This window comes from Mobula birostris, chromosome 5, assembly GCF_030028105.1.
Source record: "Mobula birostris isolate sMobBir1 chromosome 5, sMobBir1.hap1, whole genome shotgun sequence".
In the NCBI taxonomy this organism is placed as follows: domain Eukaryota; kingdom Metazoa; phylum Chordata; class Chondrichthyes; order Myliobatiformes; family Myliobatidae; genus Mobula; species Mobula birostris.
In genome coordinates this window covers 90,020,762-90,037,241 of record NC_092374.1, presented here as the reverse complement: position 1 = coordinate 90,037,241, position 16,480 = coordinate 90,020,762, and the positions used below count along the sequence as shown (strand labels likewise).

The following is a 16,480-nucleotide window of genomic DNA, read 5'->3' as shown; positions in this document are numbered from 1 at the left end:
CTGCCTGCCTATCCTTGCCATCTTCCCTCCTCTTCAGCCCAACACCCCCTTCCCTCCCTCCACCTCCATTTGTGCTTGAAGGCCAGAGATGTGGACTGAGGAATGTCGGGTGGTCCCAGGTCAGTGCACGAGGGCTGGTCAAAGTTCGAGCCATGGTCCAGTCATCAGCTAGGCTAGATGTCAGTACCGAAGACTGAAGCCCAAAGGTCAATCGGAAGTCCAGAAGTTATTGACTGATGGCCAAAGCCTGGAGACCCAGAGGCCTATTCTGGAGTTGGAGGGCTGTCTGTGTGTGGGGGTAGGAGAGACAGAGGACTGGAACTTGTTTTGCTGTTGTTGTTTTGTTGTTTGTCGGACTCTGTTGTTTCGCTGAGCATTGTGGGCAGGCCATGTTGGTCCCAGAATATGCGTCGACACTTGCGGGTTGCCTAGAGAACAGCATCAGGTATGCTAGCTGTTAATGCAAATGACGCATTTCACTGTACAGTGTGTTTCAATGTACACCATTATGTGCCATGTTGTATGATGTAGGCAATCATGGTCTTTCCATGATCATGATTGTTACTGGCAATTTTTTCTATTAAAGTGGTTTGCCATTGCCTTCTTCTGGGCAGTGTCTTTACAAGACAGGTGACCCCAGCCATTATCAATACTCTTCAGAGATTGTCTGCCTGGTGTCATTGGTCGCATAACCAGGACTTGTGATTTGCACCGGCTGCTCGTACGACCATCCACCACCTGCTCCCATGGCTTCACGTGACCCTGATCGGTGGGGGTGAAGGGGGGGCACTAATCAGGTGCCACACCTTGTCCAAAGGTAACCGGCAGGCTAGCAGAGGGAGGGAGTGCCTTTGTATCTCCACCCGCCAAAAAAGTCGGATCTGCTTGATTCTTACGTCCTCCTCATCCATCCTCCCCCTCTCCCGAATCACCACAACTCTCTCTCCTTCCTCCCCATTCCTACCACTTCTTCCTACACCTCTTCCCCTTGCCTCCTCCCTCTAAAATCCCCCCCTCCCTCACTCTGCCATGGGAACTGGATGGGGCAGTGGGTATACAAGTCGATGCAGCGTGTGGTGAGACTGAGAGGAAAGACAGGCAGGTGATGGAGCAAAGTTGCACTCAGTGGGATGAGTAACATGGGGGCAAAATCAAAAAGGGTGATGAATTCAGGACTGAAGGTGTTATATTTGAATGCAAGCAGTACACGGACTAAGAGGGACGATCTTGTGGCGGAGTTAGAGATTTCCAGGTACAGTGTTATAGGCATTACTGAGTTGTGGCTGAAAGATTATAGTTGAGAGTGTTACATCCAAGGATACACTTGTAGCAAAAGGACAGGCATGTGAGCAAAGGGGGAGGCATGGCTGTGTTGGTAAGAGATAGTTTCATAGGATCAGGTGTACATTCTTGGGGGTAGAGCTAAAAAATTGCAAGAGTAACGGACCCTGATGGAACTTGTATGCAGGCCTACAAAGAGTAGCCAGGATGTAGGATACAAATTTCAACAGAAAAGACGAAAGGCATGTAATAAGGGCAATGTTACAACAGTCACGGGGGGGATTTCAATATGCAGGTAGTTTGGTTGGTGCTGGATCTCAAGAGAGGGAATTTGTAGAATGATTACGAGGTGGCTTTTTAGAGCAGCTTAAGATTGAGCCCACTGGAGCAATGGGAATTCTGGCTTGGGTGTTGTGTAATAAACCAGATTTGATTAGGGAGCTTAAGATATAGGAACACTTGGGAGACAGTGATCATAAAATGGATAGAATTCACACTGTAGTTTGAGCAGGGGAAGATAAAGTCAGATGCATCAGTATTACAGTGGAGTAAAGGGAATTAGAGGCATGAGAGAGGAGCTGGCCAAAATTTTTTGGAAGAGGATACTGGCAGAGATGACAGCAGTGCAGCAATGGCTAGAATTTCTGGGGATAACTCAGAAGGGGGAGGACAGATACATCCAAAAGATGAAGAAGTGTTCTGAAGGGAGGATGACAAGGGAAATCAAAACAGCATAAAAGCAAAGGAGAGGTCATAAAACATGGCAAAAATAGTGGGAAGTTAGAGATTTGGGAAGCTTTTAAAACCCACAGAAGGTAACTAAATAAGCTACAAGGAGGAAAAAGATTAAATATGAAGGTACGAGAGCCAATAATATAAGTAAGGATATCAAAAGTTGTTTTTCCCCTAAGTACATACAGAGTAAAAGAGGCAAGTGGAAATCAGACAGCCGGAAAATGATACTGGTGAGGTAGTAGTGGGGGACAAAAATGGCAGACTTATATTGAATAAGTATTTTACCTCACTCTCCACTGTGGAAGACACTAGCAGAATGCAAGAAATTTGAGAGTGTCAAGAGGCAGAAGTGATGCGGTTGCTCTCACTAAGGAGAAGGTGCTTGGGAAGCTGAAGGGTCTGAAGGTAGATAAGGAGGGACTTATTTAGCCAGAGGTCAGTGAATCTGTGGAATTCATTGCCACAGACAGCTATGGAGGCCGTGTCATTGAGTATATTTATAGCAGCGGTTGATAGGTTTTAATTAAACTCAACATCAAAGGTGATGGGGAGAAGGCAGAATGGGATTGAAAGCAATAACCATTCAGCCATGAGGGAATGACAGAGCAGACTTGAAGGGCTGAATGGCCTCATTCTGCTCCTATGTCTTATGATCTAAGATGCCATTTAATGCAAGATGTTTACCTCTGTGCCGATTCCTGCCTCAAACTGAAATTTCCATTTCCCTTAATATCCATTACACAAACCAGCCTCCTCTCCGTGGACTCCATCTACACTTCCCACTGCCAGGAAAAAGCAACCAACAAAATCATTGACTCCAAACTTTCTCTCTTCTCCCTATATCCTCCTCCTTAGACAGATGATACACAAACAATGAAAAAAAATGTACAAGAGGTTCAAGGAGAAACTTCTATCCTCTGCACCACACACAAAATGCTGGAGGAACTCAGCAGGCCAGGCAGCATCTGACATACAGTTGACGTTTCGGGCCTAAACCCTTCAGCAGGTCTTCTAGCCTCTGTTATCAAACTCTTGAATGGACCTTGTGTATGTCAGAGTTGAACTCAATCTCCCAGTTGACCTCACCATGGTCCTTTGCATTTATTTGACCTTGTGCATTGTAGTTCATCTGTGACCACAACACTATAGTCTGTGTTCTCGGTTACTTTTGCCTGTCTTGATGTACTAATATGTGGAATGATCTGTAAGGATGTCACGTAAACAAAAGCTTTTCACTGCATGTCAGTACATGTGATAATAAACCAATCTCAGTATCCAAACACTACCGGATGGATATTCTTGGTGACAGCCTCTTGGGGGAGAGGATTTCAAAGAGACACCATGCCTGTACGAAGTAATTTCTACCACCCACCCCTTACATTTAGAGTCACAGAAATGGGCCCTTTGGCTCATCTCGTCCATGCAAAACCACTTAAACTGCCTACTTCTATTGATCTGCACCAGGACCATAGCCCTCCATACCCCTACTATCCATGTACCTATCAAAACTTCTCTTAAATGTTGAAATTGAGCCTGCATGCACCACTTTCACTGGCAGCTCATTCCACACTCTCTTGTCCCTCTGAGTGGAGAGGTTTCCCCTCATGCTCACCTTAACCTATGACCTCTAGTTGTAGTCCCACAAAACCTGTGGGGAAAAAAAAGCCTCCTTGCATTTACTCTTTCTATACTCCTCATAATTTTATATACCTCTATCAAATCTCTCCTCAATCATCTACGTTCCAAGAAATGAAACCCTAACCTATTCAATCTTTCCTTTTCACTCAGATCCTCTAGTCCTGACAACATCTGTACTCTTTCAGTCTCATTTATATCTTTCCTGTAGGTAGCTGTGGTCATCAATTAGGCGTCAGTTAGGCGTCATCAATATCTTATACAGCCTCAACATAACATCCCATCTCCTGTACTCCATACTTTGATTTATGAAGTCCAATGTGACATATGACCCTATCAACCTGCGATGATGCCACTTTCAATGAATTATTCACCCGCATTCCCAGAGCCCTTTGTTCAACGGCACTCTTCAGTGCCCTACTGTTCACTGTGTAAGACCGACCCTGGTTGGTCCTACCAAAGTGCAACACCTCGCACTTGTCTGCATTAAATTCCACCTGCCATTTTTCAGCCCAATATTCCAGCTGGTCCTTCAGACACTGTTTCCCTAGTTTGAGACAGTCCAGTTCAGGGAAGTACCACTTCCACATCTACTGAGAGGGAGAGTGTTGTGGACACAGCTTAGCACATCAAAGATACCAGCCTCCTCCCCGTGGACTTGGTCTAGACTTCCCGCTGCCTCGGTAAAGCAGCCAACATAATCAAAGACCCTCGCCCACCCTGAATATTCATTCTTCTGCCCTCTCTCATTGGGCAGAAGGTACAAACTCCTAAAAGCATGTACCTCCAGGCTCCAAGGACAGCTTCTACTCTGCTGTTATAAGTCTATTGAATGGTTCCCTAGTACGATAAGATAGATTCTTGACCTCGCAATCTACCTCGGTACGACCCTTGCACCTTATGGTCCACCTGCACTGTAACCTAAGGGTGGCATGATAACATAGTGGTTAGCACAATGCTTTACAGTACAGACAACCAGAGTTCAATTCCCATTGCTCCCTGTAAGGAGTTTGTACGTTCTCCCCGTGACCGCGTGGGTTTCCTCCCACAGTCCAAAGACGTAACAGTTGGTAGGTTAATTGGTCATTGTAAATAGTCCGGTAATTAGGCCAGAGTTAAATCGAGGGATTGCCGAGTGACATGGTTTGAAGGGCTGGAAGAGCCTATTCTACGCTGTATCTCAATAAAATAAATAAACAACTTCTCCATAACTGTAACATTTTATTCTGCATCCCTTTATTACTTTACCTCGATGTACTGATGTGGTGAAGTATTCTATACAGATGCAAAGCAAAACAACGTTTTTCACTATCTCAGTTAATAAACCAATACCAATATTTGCTCTCTTTCAAGCCTTCAGCCACTAAGTCTCTTGGGGAGAGAATTCCAATGGGTGAACAAGAGCAGGATTAGTTTTACAAGTTATATGTACAGTACTGTGCAAAAGTCTTCGGCACATATGTAGCTAGGGTGCCTACGACTTTCGCGCAGTACTGTATTTGTCAACACGGAGAGAAGAGTAAGTTTGTAAATCTGGCAGGGGTGAAGGATGGTGAGGGTGGAGCACTGTGGGAGGGGTGTGGGACAGGTGGCAGAGGAATGCCAGGGGTGGGGGGGGGGGGTGGCTGCAGACACATCCAGCCCTGAGACACCAGGGAAGGTCATTTGATTCCAAACAATTAGTTTATTGATCATTACAGACTGTCTCTCTGGTGTTTCCCACTCCCTCCCCTCTCCCTTCCCCTTTTCCCAACTATGATTCCCCTCTCCCTGTCCCCTTCCCACTCTCAGTCCACAATAGAGACTCATATCGGAATCAGGTTTATCATCACTCACAAATGTCATGAAATTTGTGTTTTTTTTGTGGCAGCAGTAAAGCGCAATACATAAAATTACCCCAATAGTGTGCAAAAGTCTTAGGCATCCTTGCTATATATAGACTTTTGCACAGTACTGTATGTGTTATTATTTGTGCATAATAAAAAACTTCATTTCCCAGTGGGTAAATGCAGACGGTTCACCTGGAACCGGGGTTATGATAGTAAGCTGGTCGCAAGTGCTCAGAGTTGAACAGAATACAGTGCGTTAGCGTTTACTCGTGCTATGTTTGTCTTTATTGAGAACATAATGCTGTACGTCCAGACATCGAAACGTACTGTGAAATGCGTCGTTTGCGTCAGCCTGGGGATGCGTTGGGGCGCCCTAATGTAGTGTCGCCATGCTTCAGAAGCCAACATAGCATGCCCACAAATCACTAACTTAACCCGTATGTCTTTGGACTGTGGGAGGAAATTGGAGCACCCTGATAAAACCCACATGGTCATGGTGAGAACGAGCAAACTCCTTCCAGACGGCGGTGGGAATTGACCCCCGATCTTACAGCTGGCTCTAATGCATTTCACCACCTCTACACTGAATATCCGACCACTGACTGTGACCCCTGGTTCTGGACCCCCCAGCCCAGGCAAACAACACCCTCCTTAGGCCCGACCGAGCCCAGACTGAATGCTAGGTGTTACCGTGGTGCTGAGATCTTACCGACAGTGTAGATAGGTTTCCTGAAAGGAATCAGACCGAAACTGTACTGGAATATGCCGCGAGCATGGAACAGCGGCATTGCCAGCCCCATCAGCTTCTGTAGCCTGTCCTGGACTGCCCGCAGTGTGGATCCCGGGGGGTTCGCCACTTGGTCAAACAGCTCATTCTCGCCAAAGGAAAACACTGGCACCAGGTGAGCCCTGTGGAATGGAGAGGCGGGGAAGGGGTCACACGGAGGACCCAGCGGCTGTGAAACACATTGGTTCTGTCTACCACCACCCACCCCTCCCGCTTCAGAGTTCAGGCTGGGCTTGGCGACGGCACCAATGGCTAAATAGCCGATACCCGCACTGGTTCTTTCTACACAACACTGTTGCCAGGGCAGGAAAGCACCCAAGTGATCAGTGGCATAAGAGCCAATGTTATCCGGAGGGTATTGGAGGGTGTGTCCCCGAGGACACCCCCCCCCCCCCCCAGCTCATGGGCAGGTCTCAACTCAACCCCACCCTCTCCCTCCCTCCCTTGAGAGTTGGATGGACCACGGGTGGTCAGCACTTCAGGGAGGGGAGGCCACCCATTCAATCCTCCTACCTTCTCCCTCCGTTAGTCCTCCCCTCGTTCCACATCCCACCCGCATCCCTTCCTCCCTCCCCATTCTCCTCCCCTCCATACAGCAGAACTTTCCATACCATGTAGGGTAGGACCAGTCCTGGCCCCAGCCCCAACCCCAACCCCGTAGATAAGGCACTCCCCCAATGATCCCACACCCTCAACTTCAGTCCCAACCCTCTTACGCCATGACCCTTCCAATGCAAAGCCCAGCCCCTTCTTGTCCTTGTCCCAGTGACACAACAAACCGTGCCCCTCCTTACCTCAGCCCAGCCCCTTCTCGATAGCCCCACCCCTTGCCCCAAAACCACCCATTTACTCCTGCCCTGCTCCTTGAACAAGCTCTGCCCCCTCCTGAGTCCCACCAGTGTGCCCCCTCATTCCAAGCTTGCTGCTTTCCCGAGATACACCCCTCCTTGCACCAGACACGCCTCTTCTTCTCGTCCTGCCTCTTTGTCCTACCCATTGGGTCAGCCTCTCAGAACACCAGCCCAGCATCGTTCACTTTCCACCCTGCCTCCTCCTCAGACCCACTCCAGTCGCTCTCCTCTCCCCAGCTCTACCAACCTTCTCCAGTCGCTCCCCTCTCCCATTCTACCCACTTTCCCAGGTCCCACCCTTCCCTAATTCTACCCACCTTCTCCAGTCCTGCCCCTCTCCCCAGCCCCACCCACCTCCGGTTCCGCCCCTCTCCCCAGCCCCACCCACCTTCTCCAGTCCCGCCCCTCTCCCCAGCACCACCCACCTTCTCCAGTCCCGCCCCTCTCCCCAGCCCCACCCACCTTCTCCAGTCCCGCCCCCTCCCCAGCTCCACCCACCTTCTCCAGTCCCGCCCCTCTCCCCAGCCCCACCCACCTTCTCCATTCCCACCCCTCTCCCCAGCCCCACCCACCTTCTCCAGTCCCACCCCCTCCCCAGCTCCACCCACTTTCTCCAACATAAGCCCACCCCTCGACCCAGCACTACCCACTTCTGCTAGTCTTGCACTTTACCACAACCCTTCCCTGCCTTGCCTCAGCCACGCCCCCTTCCCAGCCACACCATCTTGAAGCCCTGCACCATCATCCAAGCCCTGCCCTCTGAACTTGCCCAGTCTTCAGTGCGATCTTGATGAAGCCCTTCCTGGCGAGGACTCTGAGGGTGAGTGCCCCTGGCCGTGCATCCAGTGTCTCTGGGGGGCCACCCACTGCCAACACCGCCACTTGACCCCCACCCGGCTGGCTCAGGATGTGACTGGCGCTCTGCTTGTCCGAGGAGACCAGACCTGTGGGTAAAGGAAGGAGCAACATTGTTGGATGCAACAGCTCTATCTGCCCCCACCCTCCCCAACCACGAACAAACCCCACCCCTCTTCACTCAGAAAAAACATCCTTTCCTCCCCACCAAGACAAGCCGGAGCATCAAACACTGAGTGCCAATCGGAATCAAGAAGCCAATTCAGGCACAGCAAGATCCCACGTGAAACCCCATACGGGTTTGTTAAGGCCCAAGATTGCCACCCATCTCAAACAACTCCCCCTCCACACACCCACTCTAATATTTACTACTTCATCCCAAATGCTGGCCCTCTCCTAACAAATGCCCTAAGGTTTCCCAACAGCGATCACCCCATCCCACCTAACCATTGGCCTGGTGGGAGGAGAGAGAATGCAGTGGTGAAGGCTTCTGGTTCAGACTGGAGGCCTGTGACTGGCGGTGTGCCCCAGGAAACATTGCAGAGTCCTCTCTTGTTTGTCATCTATAATAGCGATTTGGATGGTAATACTTGTAACATAGAGATTCAGAGTAAATTTATTATCAAAGGACATACATGTCACCATATATAACCCTGAGATTTATTTTCTTGCGGGCATTCACAGTAGATACAAAGAAACACAGCAGAATCAATGAAACCCACACACAACAGAGACAAACGACCAGTGTGCAAAAGACACCAAGCTCTGCAAATACAGAAAAAAAAACTAATAATAACGAATAACCAATAAATGTTGAGAATGCGAGTTGTAGAGTCCTTGAAAGTGAGTCCGTAGGTTGTGGAATCAGTTCAGTGTTGGGGTGGGTGAAATTATTTATGCTGGTTAAGGAACCTGATGGTCAGGGGGTGGGGGTGGAATAATTATTCCCGAACCTGGTGCCATCTCATGGTTAGGCTGGGAATGGTAAATGGTGCAGAATAGAAAAACCTGGGGTACAGATACAGCGTTCTCTGAAAGTGTAGACACAGGTAGGGTATTAAAGAAGGCATATGGTATTCTTGCATTCATCGGATGGGCACCAAGTACAAAATTTGGATGTCGTATTCCAGCAGGACAAGGTGGTGGTGCAACAGACGGAGGGGCAGCAGCGTGGCCTGTTACAGTGAGGACTAGGCCTCAAGCTATGGGCTTGTCTGCTGCCACAATCCAAGTGAGGAGACACTGGAGGCGGTGTCGTGTGGCATCTATGGTGGGTTGAGGCTGGCCTTTCCCATCGATGCTACCTTCCAAAGTCCCATTGGTGGAATGACAGCTTGGATTTCCAGGAACTGTACAATCTGTGGGTCATGTCGCTCAGAATCTTGGACTATTGATATGTTTTCTTGTATGACCGTTTTTATTTTTGCTCACTATTTTGAACGTGCTGTGTATGTTTTGCACCTTGGCCGCAGAGGAACACTGTTTCATTCTGCTGTATCCATGTATAGTTGAATGTTAATTAAATTTGACTTGATTTCATTTTTTTTTTGACTTGATCTACAAATGATCCAAAGTTACACACACAAAATGCTGCAGGAACTCAGCCGACTTGGGCAGCATCCATGGAAAATAGTAAATAGTGGGTGTTTCGGGCCGAGACTCTTTTTCAGGGCACAGGAAGATGTTGGTGAGATGGCACGTGGAGTATTATGTGCAGATATATTCACTCAGCTATAGGAAGTATACATTAAGCTAGAAAGAGTGCAGAGAAATTCCCTAGTCTGGGGGTGGTGAATCTTTTTGAGAGCATGCGGCCAAATTGGCAATAACCTTCCAAAAAGTATTATCTTGCACGCTATAATTTGATCAAAGCTTATCATAATTAATAAATTATTAACAATGATTATGAACATTTTTAAGGGAAAGGGATGAGTTCCATTGCTCATTTATGTGTACTCACTGTTTTATCATTAATAAAAGTATAACAGAGACAGATTGAAACAAATGGTTTGTCACAGACTAGATGGGCTGAAGGGCCTGTTTACCTGCTGTACTCTTTGACAGCTCTAATTAAAGCATTTTAGAACTGTTCAAAATTATTTAAATTACTAATTTTAAAAGAATTTTAAAAACATTTTTTCTGAAAAGTGTTACTATAACTATTTATTATATTTTTTTAAATGTCCTGAAATTGGAGAAGGGCCAGAAGTGGTTTACGAGGATGATCTCGGGAATGAAAGGCTTAACATATGAGGAGCATTTGATGGCTCTGGGACTTTCATTGAATCCTACAGGGTACTGAAAGGCCTAGATAGAGTGGATGTGGAGAGGATGTTTCCAATAGTGGGAAGTCTAGGACCAGAGACCTCAAAGTCAGAATAGAAGCATGTTCCTTTAGAACAGAGAAAAGGAGCAATTTCTTTAGCCAGAGGGTGGTGAATCTGTGGAATTCATTGCCACAGACGGTGTGGAGGCCAGGTCATTGGGTATATCTATTTAAAGCGAATGTTGATGGGTTCTTTATTAGTCAGGGCATAAAAGATTACAGGGAGAAGGCAAGAGACACAGGCACATACACACACAGGCAGATACAGACACACTTGGGCAGACTCAGACACTAGAGGTAGACAGATACCCACAGGCAAACACAGACAGATAGACACAACAGGCAATCATGCCCCATCAGGCACAGATGCCCACAGGCAAACACCTACAGACAGAGAGATGCAAAGTTATGGCAGGCAGACACAAACATACAGACACACACACACACAGGCGGACATAGAGGCAGATATCCGGACACACACAGGCAGACATCGAAGCAGATATCTGGACACACACAGGCAGACATCGAAGCAGATATCTGGACACACACAGGCAGACATCAAGGCAGATATCCAGTCACACACAGGCGGACACAGAGGCAGCTATCCAGACACACACAGAGGCATATCTCTGGACACACACAGGCAGATACAGAGGCAGATATCCGGACACAGAGGCAGATATCCAGAGACACACAGGCGGACACAGAGGCAGATATCTGGACACACACAGGTGGACACAGAAGCAGATATCTGGACACACAGAGGCAGATATCCAGACCCAGAGGCAGATATCCAGACACACACAGAGGCATATCTCTGGACACACACAGATGGACACAGAGTCAGATATCCGGACACACACAGGCAGACACAGAGGCAGATATCCAGACACACACAGAGGCATATCTCTGGACACACACAGATGGACACAGAGGCAGATATCCGGACACACACAGGCAGACATGGACATTGACAGGCTGCTCACCCCCACACATAATGTACTCCCTGTAGAAAGGCACCCTGAACCAGAAGGGCAGCATCAGCAGGTAGGAGGTGAGCCCCGGGAAAAGCCGGGAGAAGCCGGTCGCCTCAGTGCAGAAGTTCCCGAATGCTCCGGCCACCAGGACGCCGTGGGGGTGGAAGCCGAACAGGTAGTTGTATTTTGGGTCCAGTTCCGCCGTCTTCACCAGCTTCGTAGTGGTCGGTGGGGTGGGGGGCGGAAAGCAGAGGAAAAGTTGGATCGAATTATCTAAGGCAAGCATCATTACTTCCTTCTTCACCCTCCCACCCTCCCGACGTATCAGCTGCCAATCAGTGTTGAGGGTGGAGCTAATGCAGGCCCCGCCCACCACAGCGGCTGTCCCACAATCTGGCCTGGAGCCTCCAACACACAGCATCAAAAGGGGATGCAGAGGGTTGCAGACTTGGCCAATTCCATCACCCCCACCATCGAGGACAGCCTCAAAGTGCTGTTCCCCTGCGGTGTGCCCACGGCCGGTCTCAGACAGTCTGGATTTGGCTGGGATATCTCTGTGTGGAGAGCAGAGGACTTATGAACGTTGGGGGGGGGGGGAGGCAGTAAGAGGATGGGGAAGAATTCCAGGGAAGTAGAGAGAGACTGGAAGGGTAAGGCAAAGCTGTTAATTCCCACTGTCCACGGCCTTGTTCCGTCCCACACTGCAAGCCAGCTTCAGAGAGTAGGGGGGCAATCTCTCCGACCTCTCTCAGATTTTATTGCCAAATGAGTCCACCACCCAATTACACCCGCGTGATCAGCGGACCTACTAACCAGCTTGTCTTTGGACTGTGGGAGGAAACCGGAACACCCAGAGGAAAACCACGAAGTCACGGAGAGAACGTACAAACTCCTTACAGGCCAAACTTGTGTCACTGGTGCTGGAGAGCATTATGGTCACCGATACGCTAACATGCTGCCCCCCGCCCCCTTAACATGCCGTACCCTACTGATGATGAAGGAGGGGATTGATAGGATTTCCTGATGGGGAAAAGGGTCGATCTGTTTCAAGATTTACCAAGAAACTTCAGCGGTGGGAAGATGCGTTCCATAAGAGGATAGGAGCCAGATTAGATTAGGTCATTAGGTCCCTCAAGAATGCCCTGGTCTGCCCATAGCCCTCAGTTTCCCAATTCTTTAAACAATTATTTATCACCTGTTTAGATACCCCAGTGATCTAACTTGCGATGATATTGTGGTTAGCACAACATTTTGCAGCGCCATCCGCGACGTCAGGCTTCGATCCCCGCGGCTGTCTCCAAGGAGTTTGTACATTCTCTCTGTAATGGCGTAGGTTTCCTCCGGGTGCTCTGATTTCTGCCCATATTCCACAGATATACAGTGAGGGCTATGGAGTTGTGGGCATACTATCTTAGCGCCAGAAGCGTGGCAACACTTGCACCCCCTCCCAGCACAATGCTCGCTGATTTAATCTGACACAAAACGAGGCTTTTCACAGTCATTGCATGCATTTACCCTCTGAAATTAGGGAAAAGGAGAGGGGTGGAGGTGTCCGGGATTTCGATCGGTCACCTCCACTGCCGGTGACTCACCGTAATGGGGAAGTAATCGCTGAAGTATCTCCAGATGGACCAGCTGCGGACCCACGCCGACCGCCGCCCGCCGCTAGACGGCGTCTCTCGGTCCAGGTACAGCCAGCCAGCGTAGAGCGCGGTGACGAACCAGTAGTCGGTGAACAGGAGTAGTACAAAGGTGGCAAGGCAGCACTGGGCTAAAGGCAGAAGTTATAGCTAGTCTTCCACCTCCCTTTTGTGCCTCCCCCTGACTCTCCCATCTCTGATGAGAACAATCCCCAAATCCCCCGGCTAACCTCACCCCGAGCGAAGGGACAACATCGTGCATGTGGTCAGACAGCCTCGTCTACATCTGCTGTCTTGACCCTCCTGTACGGAGGAGACCTACCCTAAAGAATACCCACCAGCATACCCACTTTCTTAGAAGATTAGGGAAGAGTAGAAGAAATGTGGGTGGCCTGTCTTCGAAAACTGAACCACCATCCACAGATGGACAGTGAAAAACGTTCTGACTGGTTGCATCAAAGTTTGGCACAGAAGCTCCACTGTACAGGAACACAAGAGACTACAGAGAGTGGTGGGACCCCGACTGTTTCCAAGCTGGGTGCAGCTCTCCCCACCACTGAGGAGATCAGCAGGCGATGATGTCTCAGGAAGGTGACACCCAACATCGGGGAATCTCTCCATCCGGGCCATACTTTTACTCAATGCTGCCGCCAGGCAGGAGGTACAGGAGCCTGAAGGCCCACACCTCACGATTCAACAACAGCTTCTCCCCACCACCATCACGTTCCTGAGCCCAGCTAAAATCCCTATCATTACCTCCATCTACGTTTCTCTTTTTCTCCTAATCTTGCTCTAGTGGCATCACATTTGTTTTCATCGAGCACCTCCGCTCATCCTTCCCTTCCTCCCATGCTCCTCTCTCCCCTCCTATCAGATTCCTTCTTCTTCAGCCTTTACCTCTTCCACCTATCACCTCCCAGCTTCTTGCTTCATCCGCCACTTCCCCCACCCGCTGGCCTTTCCCTTCACCGGGCCTCACCTAACAGCCACCAGTCTGTGCTCCTGCTCCACCTCCACTTTCTTGTTCTTTCATGATGAAGGGTCTCGGCTATGCAGGTCATTCCCTTCCATAGATGCGGACTGACCAGCTGAGTTCCTTCAGCATTTTCTGTGTGTTGCTCTGGATTTCCAGTATCTGTGTTTATGTTTGGGTGCTGGAGTGGAGATATATCTCTACCAAAGGAGGTGTAAGGCTCTCCTTCCCTCCGTTCGCCTGCAGGTCACCCTTGGATAAGGTGTAGCACCTGCTTAGCCTCCCCCTCCCGGTCAGGGTCACGTGAAACCATGGGATCAGGTGGCGGATGGTCGTACGAGCAGCCGGTGCAGATCACAAGTCCTGGTTATGGGATCACTGACACCAGGCAGACAATCTCTGAAGAGTATTGATAATGGCTGGGGTCACCCGTCTTGTAAAGACACTGCCCAGTAGAAGGCAATGGTAAAGTATTTCTACAGAAAAATTTGCCAAGAACAATCATGGTCACGGAAAGGCCATGATCGCCCACGTCATACGACATGGCAGGTAATGATGATGATGTATTTGTGTTTATTTTGTCACTGACCTTTTATATATATGTATATATTATATACAGTATATTTTTTTACATCAGCTTATGTTTGTCTTGTAACGTACTGTGCAGCAAAAAGCTAATTTTCATGGCACTTATAAGACTGATAATACCATAAAGCCATTTGGCCCATCAAGTCTGTACTGCCATTCCATCATGGCTGAATTATCCCTCTCAACCCCATTCTTCTGCCTTCTCCCTGCAACTTTTGATGCCCTGAATAATCAAGAACCTATCAACTGTTGCTTTAAATATATCCAAAGACTTGCCCTCCACAGCCACCTGTGACAAAGAATTCCACATGTTCTCTAGCTAAAGAAATTCCTCCTCATCTCTGTTGTAAAGGGACGTACATATATCATGAGTGTATGTCCCCTGGTTCTAGACTTCCCCTACTATAGGAACCATTCTCCCCATGTCCACCCTTTCTTCGACCATAAGATATAGGAGCAGAAACAGGTCTGCTCCGCCATTTCATCATGGCTGATCCATTTCCCTCTGAACTCCAATCTCCTGCCTTCTTCTGGCTCAAGAAATTCCTCCTCATTTCAGTTCTGAAAGGACACCCCTCTATTCTGAGGCTGTGTCTGGTCTTGGACTCCCCCACCATAGGAAACATCCTCTCCACATCCACTCTATAGAGGCCTTTCAACATTCGATAGGCCACCCCTCATCCGAATTCCAGAGAGGACAGGCCCGGAGCCATCAAACCCTCCTCATATGACAAGCCCTTCAATCCCAGAATCAATTTCATGAACCCTCTCCAATGTCAGGGACCCAAAACTGCTCACAATACTCCGTGTGTCTTTCAGTATTCGATAGGTTTCGATGAGACATTCCTCGTCTTCTAAATTCTTGAGAGTGAAAAACAAATGGTATGTACGTATTCATGTCAGGGACCCAAAACTGCTCACAATACTCCGTGTGTCTTTCAGTATTCGATAGGTTTCGATGAGACATTCCTCGTCTTCTAAATTCTTGAGAGTGAAAAACAAATGGTATGTACGTATTCCTATGACAATAAACTTGAACTTTGACCCTGAATGTGAGCTGAGCAAGGTTCAGGGATACAGTCTTCATCTTTGAAACTGAGGTCCAGAAAGCTGTGGCGCTTAAGGCAAAGATTCAGAAATGGAGCACAATATACAATGGTGATCCCTCATACGGTTCTCTACAAATGTAGCTCCCGAGTCCTCCTTCGTCCACTGACAGGGCATGGGCACTGGCTGACGGCAGGATCTCCCTACCCCCTCCGGGAGGCAGGTCCAATGACCCCATCCATTGCGCAAATCATCGCTCTGAACTTTAGACACCGATGTCGACACGAGCATTGCCCAACCAAGAGCACTGTGGAGAGTTCCCTCACTAGGATCACCACGCCGAAAATAAGATTACTTTATGCCTGTCTCGCTGCATAAGGGACAGAGAGTGTGTGTGTGAGAGAGGCAGAGAGACACAGAGATGGTGAGATGGTGAGAGAGAGAGGCAGAGAGACACAGATGGTGAGAGAGAGAGAGAGAGAGAGAGAGAGAGACTCAGAGAGACACACACACATTGGAATATGGGGAGGGGGAAAAGAAAGACACTAGGGGCGGGCGCGGGGGTGGGATGGACTGACGAAACCCCAGAGGACTTACCCAGAGCCAGGAACGAGAATACCCATTGTAAAACCCCCAGAGTCTGCAGCCTGCGTTCCAGGGGGATACGGAGAGGAGCAAACTGGATCCTCATCACGGCTGGAGTGGAGGGGCCGGATCCCGGGTGGCGGGGGGTGCTTATGTAGCCTGAATCAAGGACGGAACCGCACCCTCTCCGTGTCCGAAGACAGAAGCACCTCCGATCAATCCCAGGCACTGTCCTGAAACTGGCTCGCCGCCAGTTTTGACCTCCGACACCTTTCCCTTCCAAGGTGAACTTCAGCCCTCACCGCTGGGACCAATCCCGAGCGCGGATTTAATCCCCGGCATTATCCTCTCCCAATTTCGATCCTGGATTT

At 49.0% G+C, this 16,480-nt stretch overlaps 1 protein-coding gene across 1 annotated transcript in view; it reads right to left on the bottom strand.

Moving 5' to 3' along the window:
- mogat3a (monoacylglycerol O-acyltransferase 3a) overlaps positions 1–16,480 on the bottom strand; it is a 17,757-nt gene extending 1,277 nt beyond the window's left edge. Inside the window, exons 1-5 of the mRNA XM_072258386.1 lie at positions 16,122–16,480; positions 12,869–13,047; positions 11,286–11,490; positions 7,888–8,062; positions 6,190–6,389 (exon numbers count right to left, since the gene is read on the bottom strand). Of these exons, the coding sequence (XP_072114487.1) occupies positions 6,190–6,389; positions 7,888–8,062; positions 11,286–11,490; positions 12,869–13,047; positions 16,122–16,215 (853 nt within the window). The 5' untranslated portion in view covers positions 16,216–16,480. The remainder of the gene's footprint in view (positions 1–6,189; positions 6,390–7,887; positions 8,063–11,285; positions 11,491–12,868; positions 13,048–16,121) is intronic.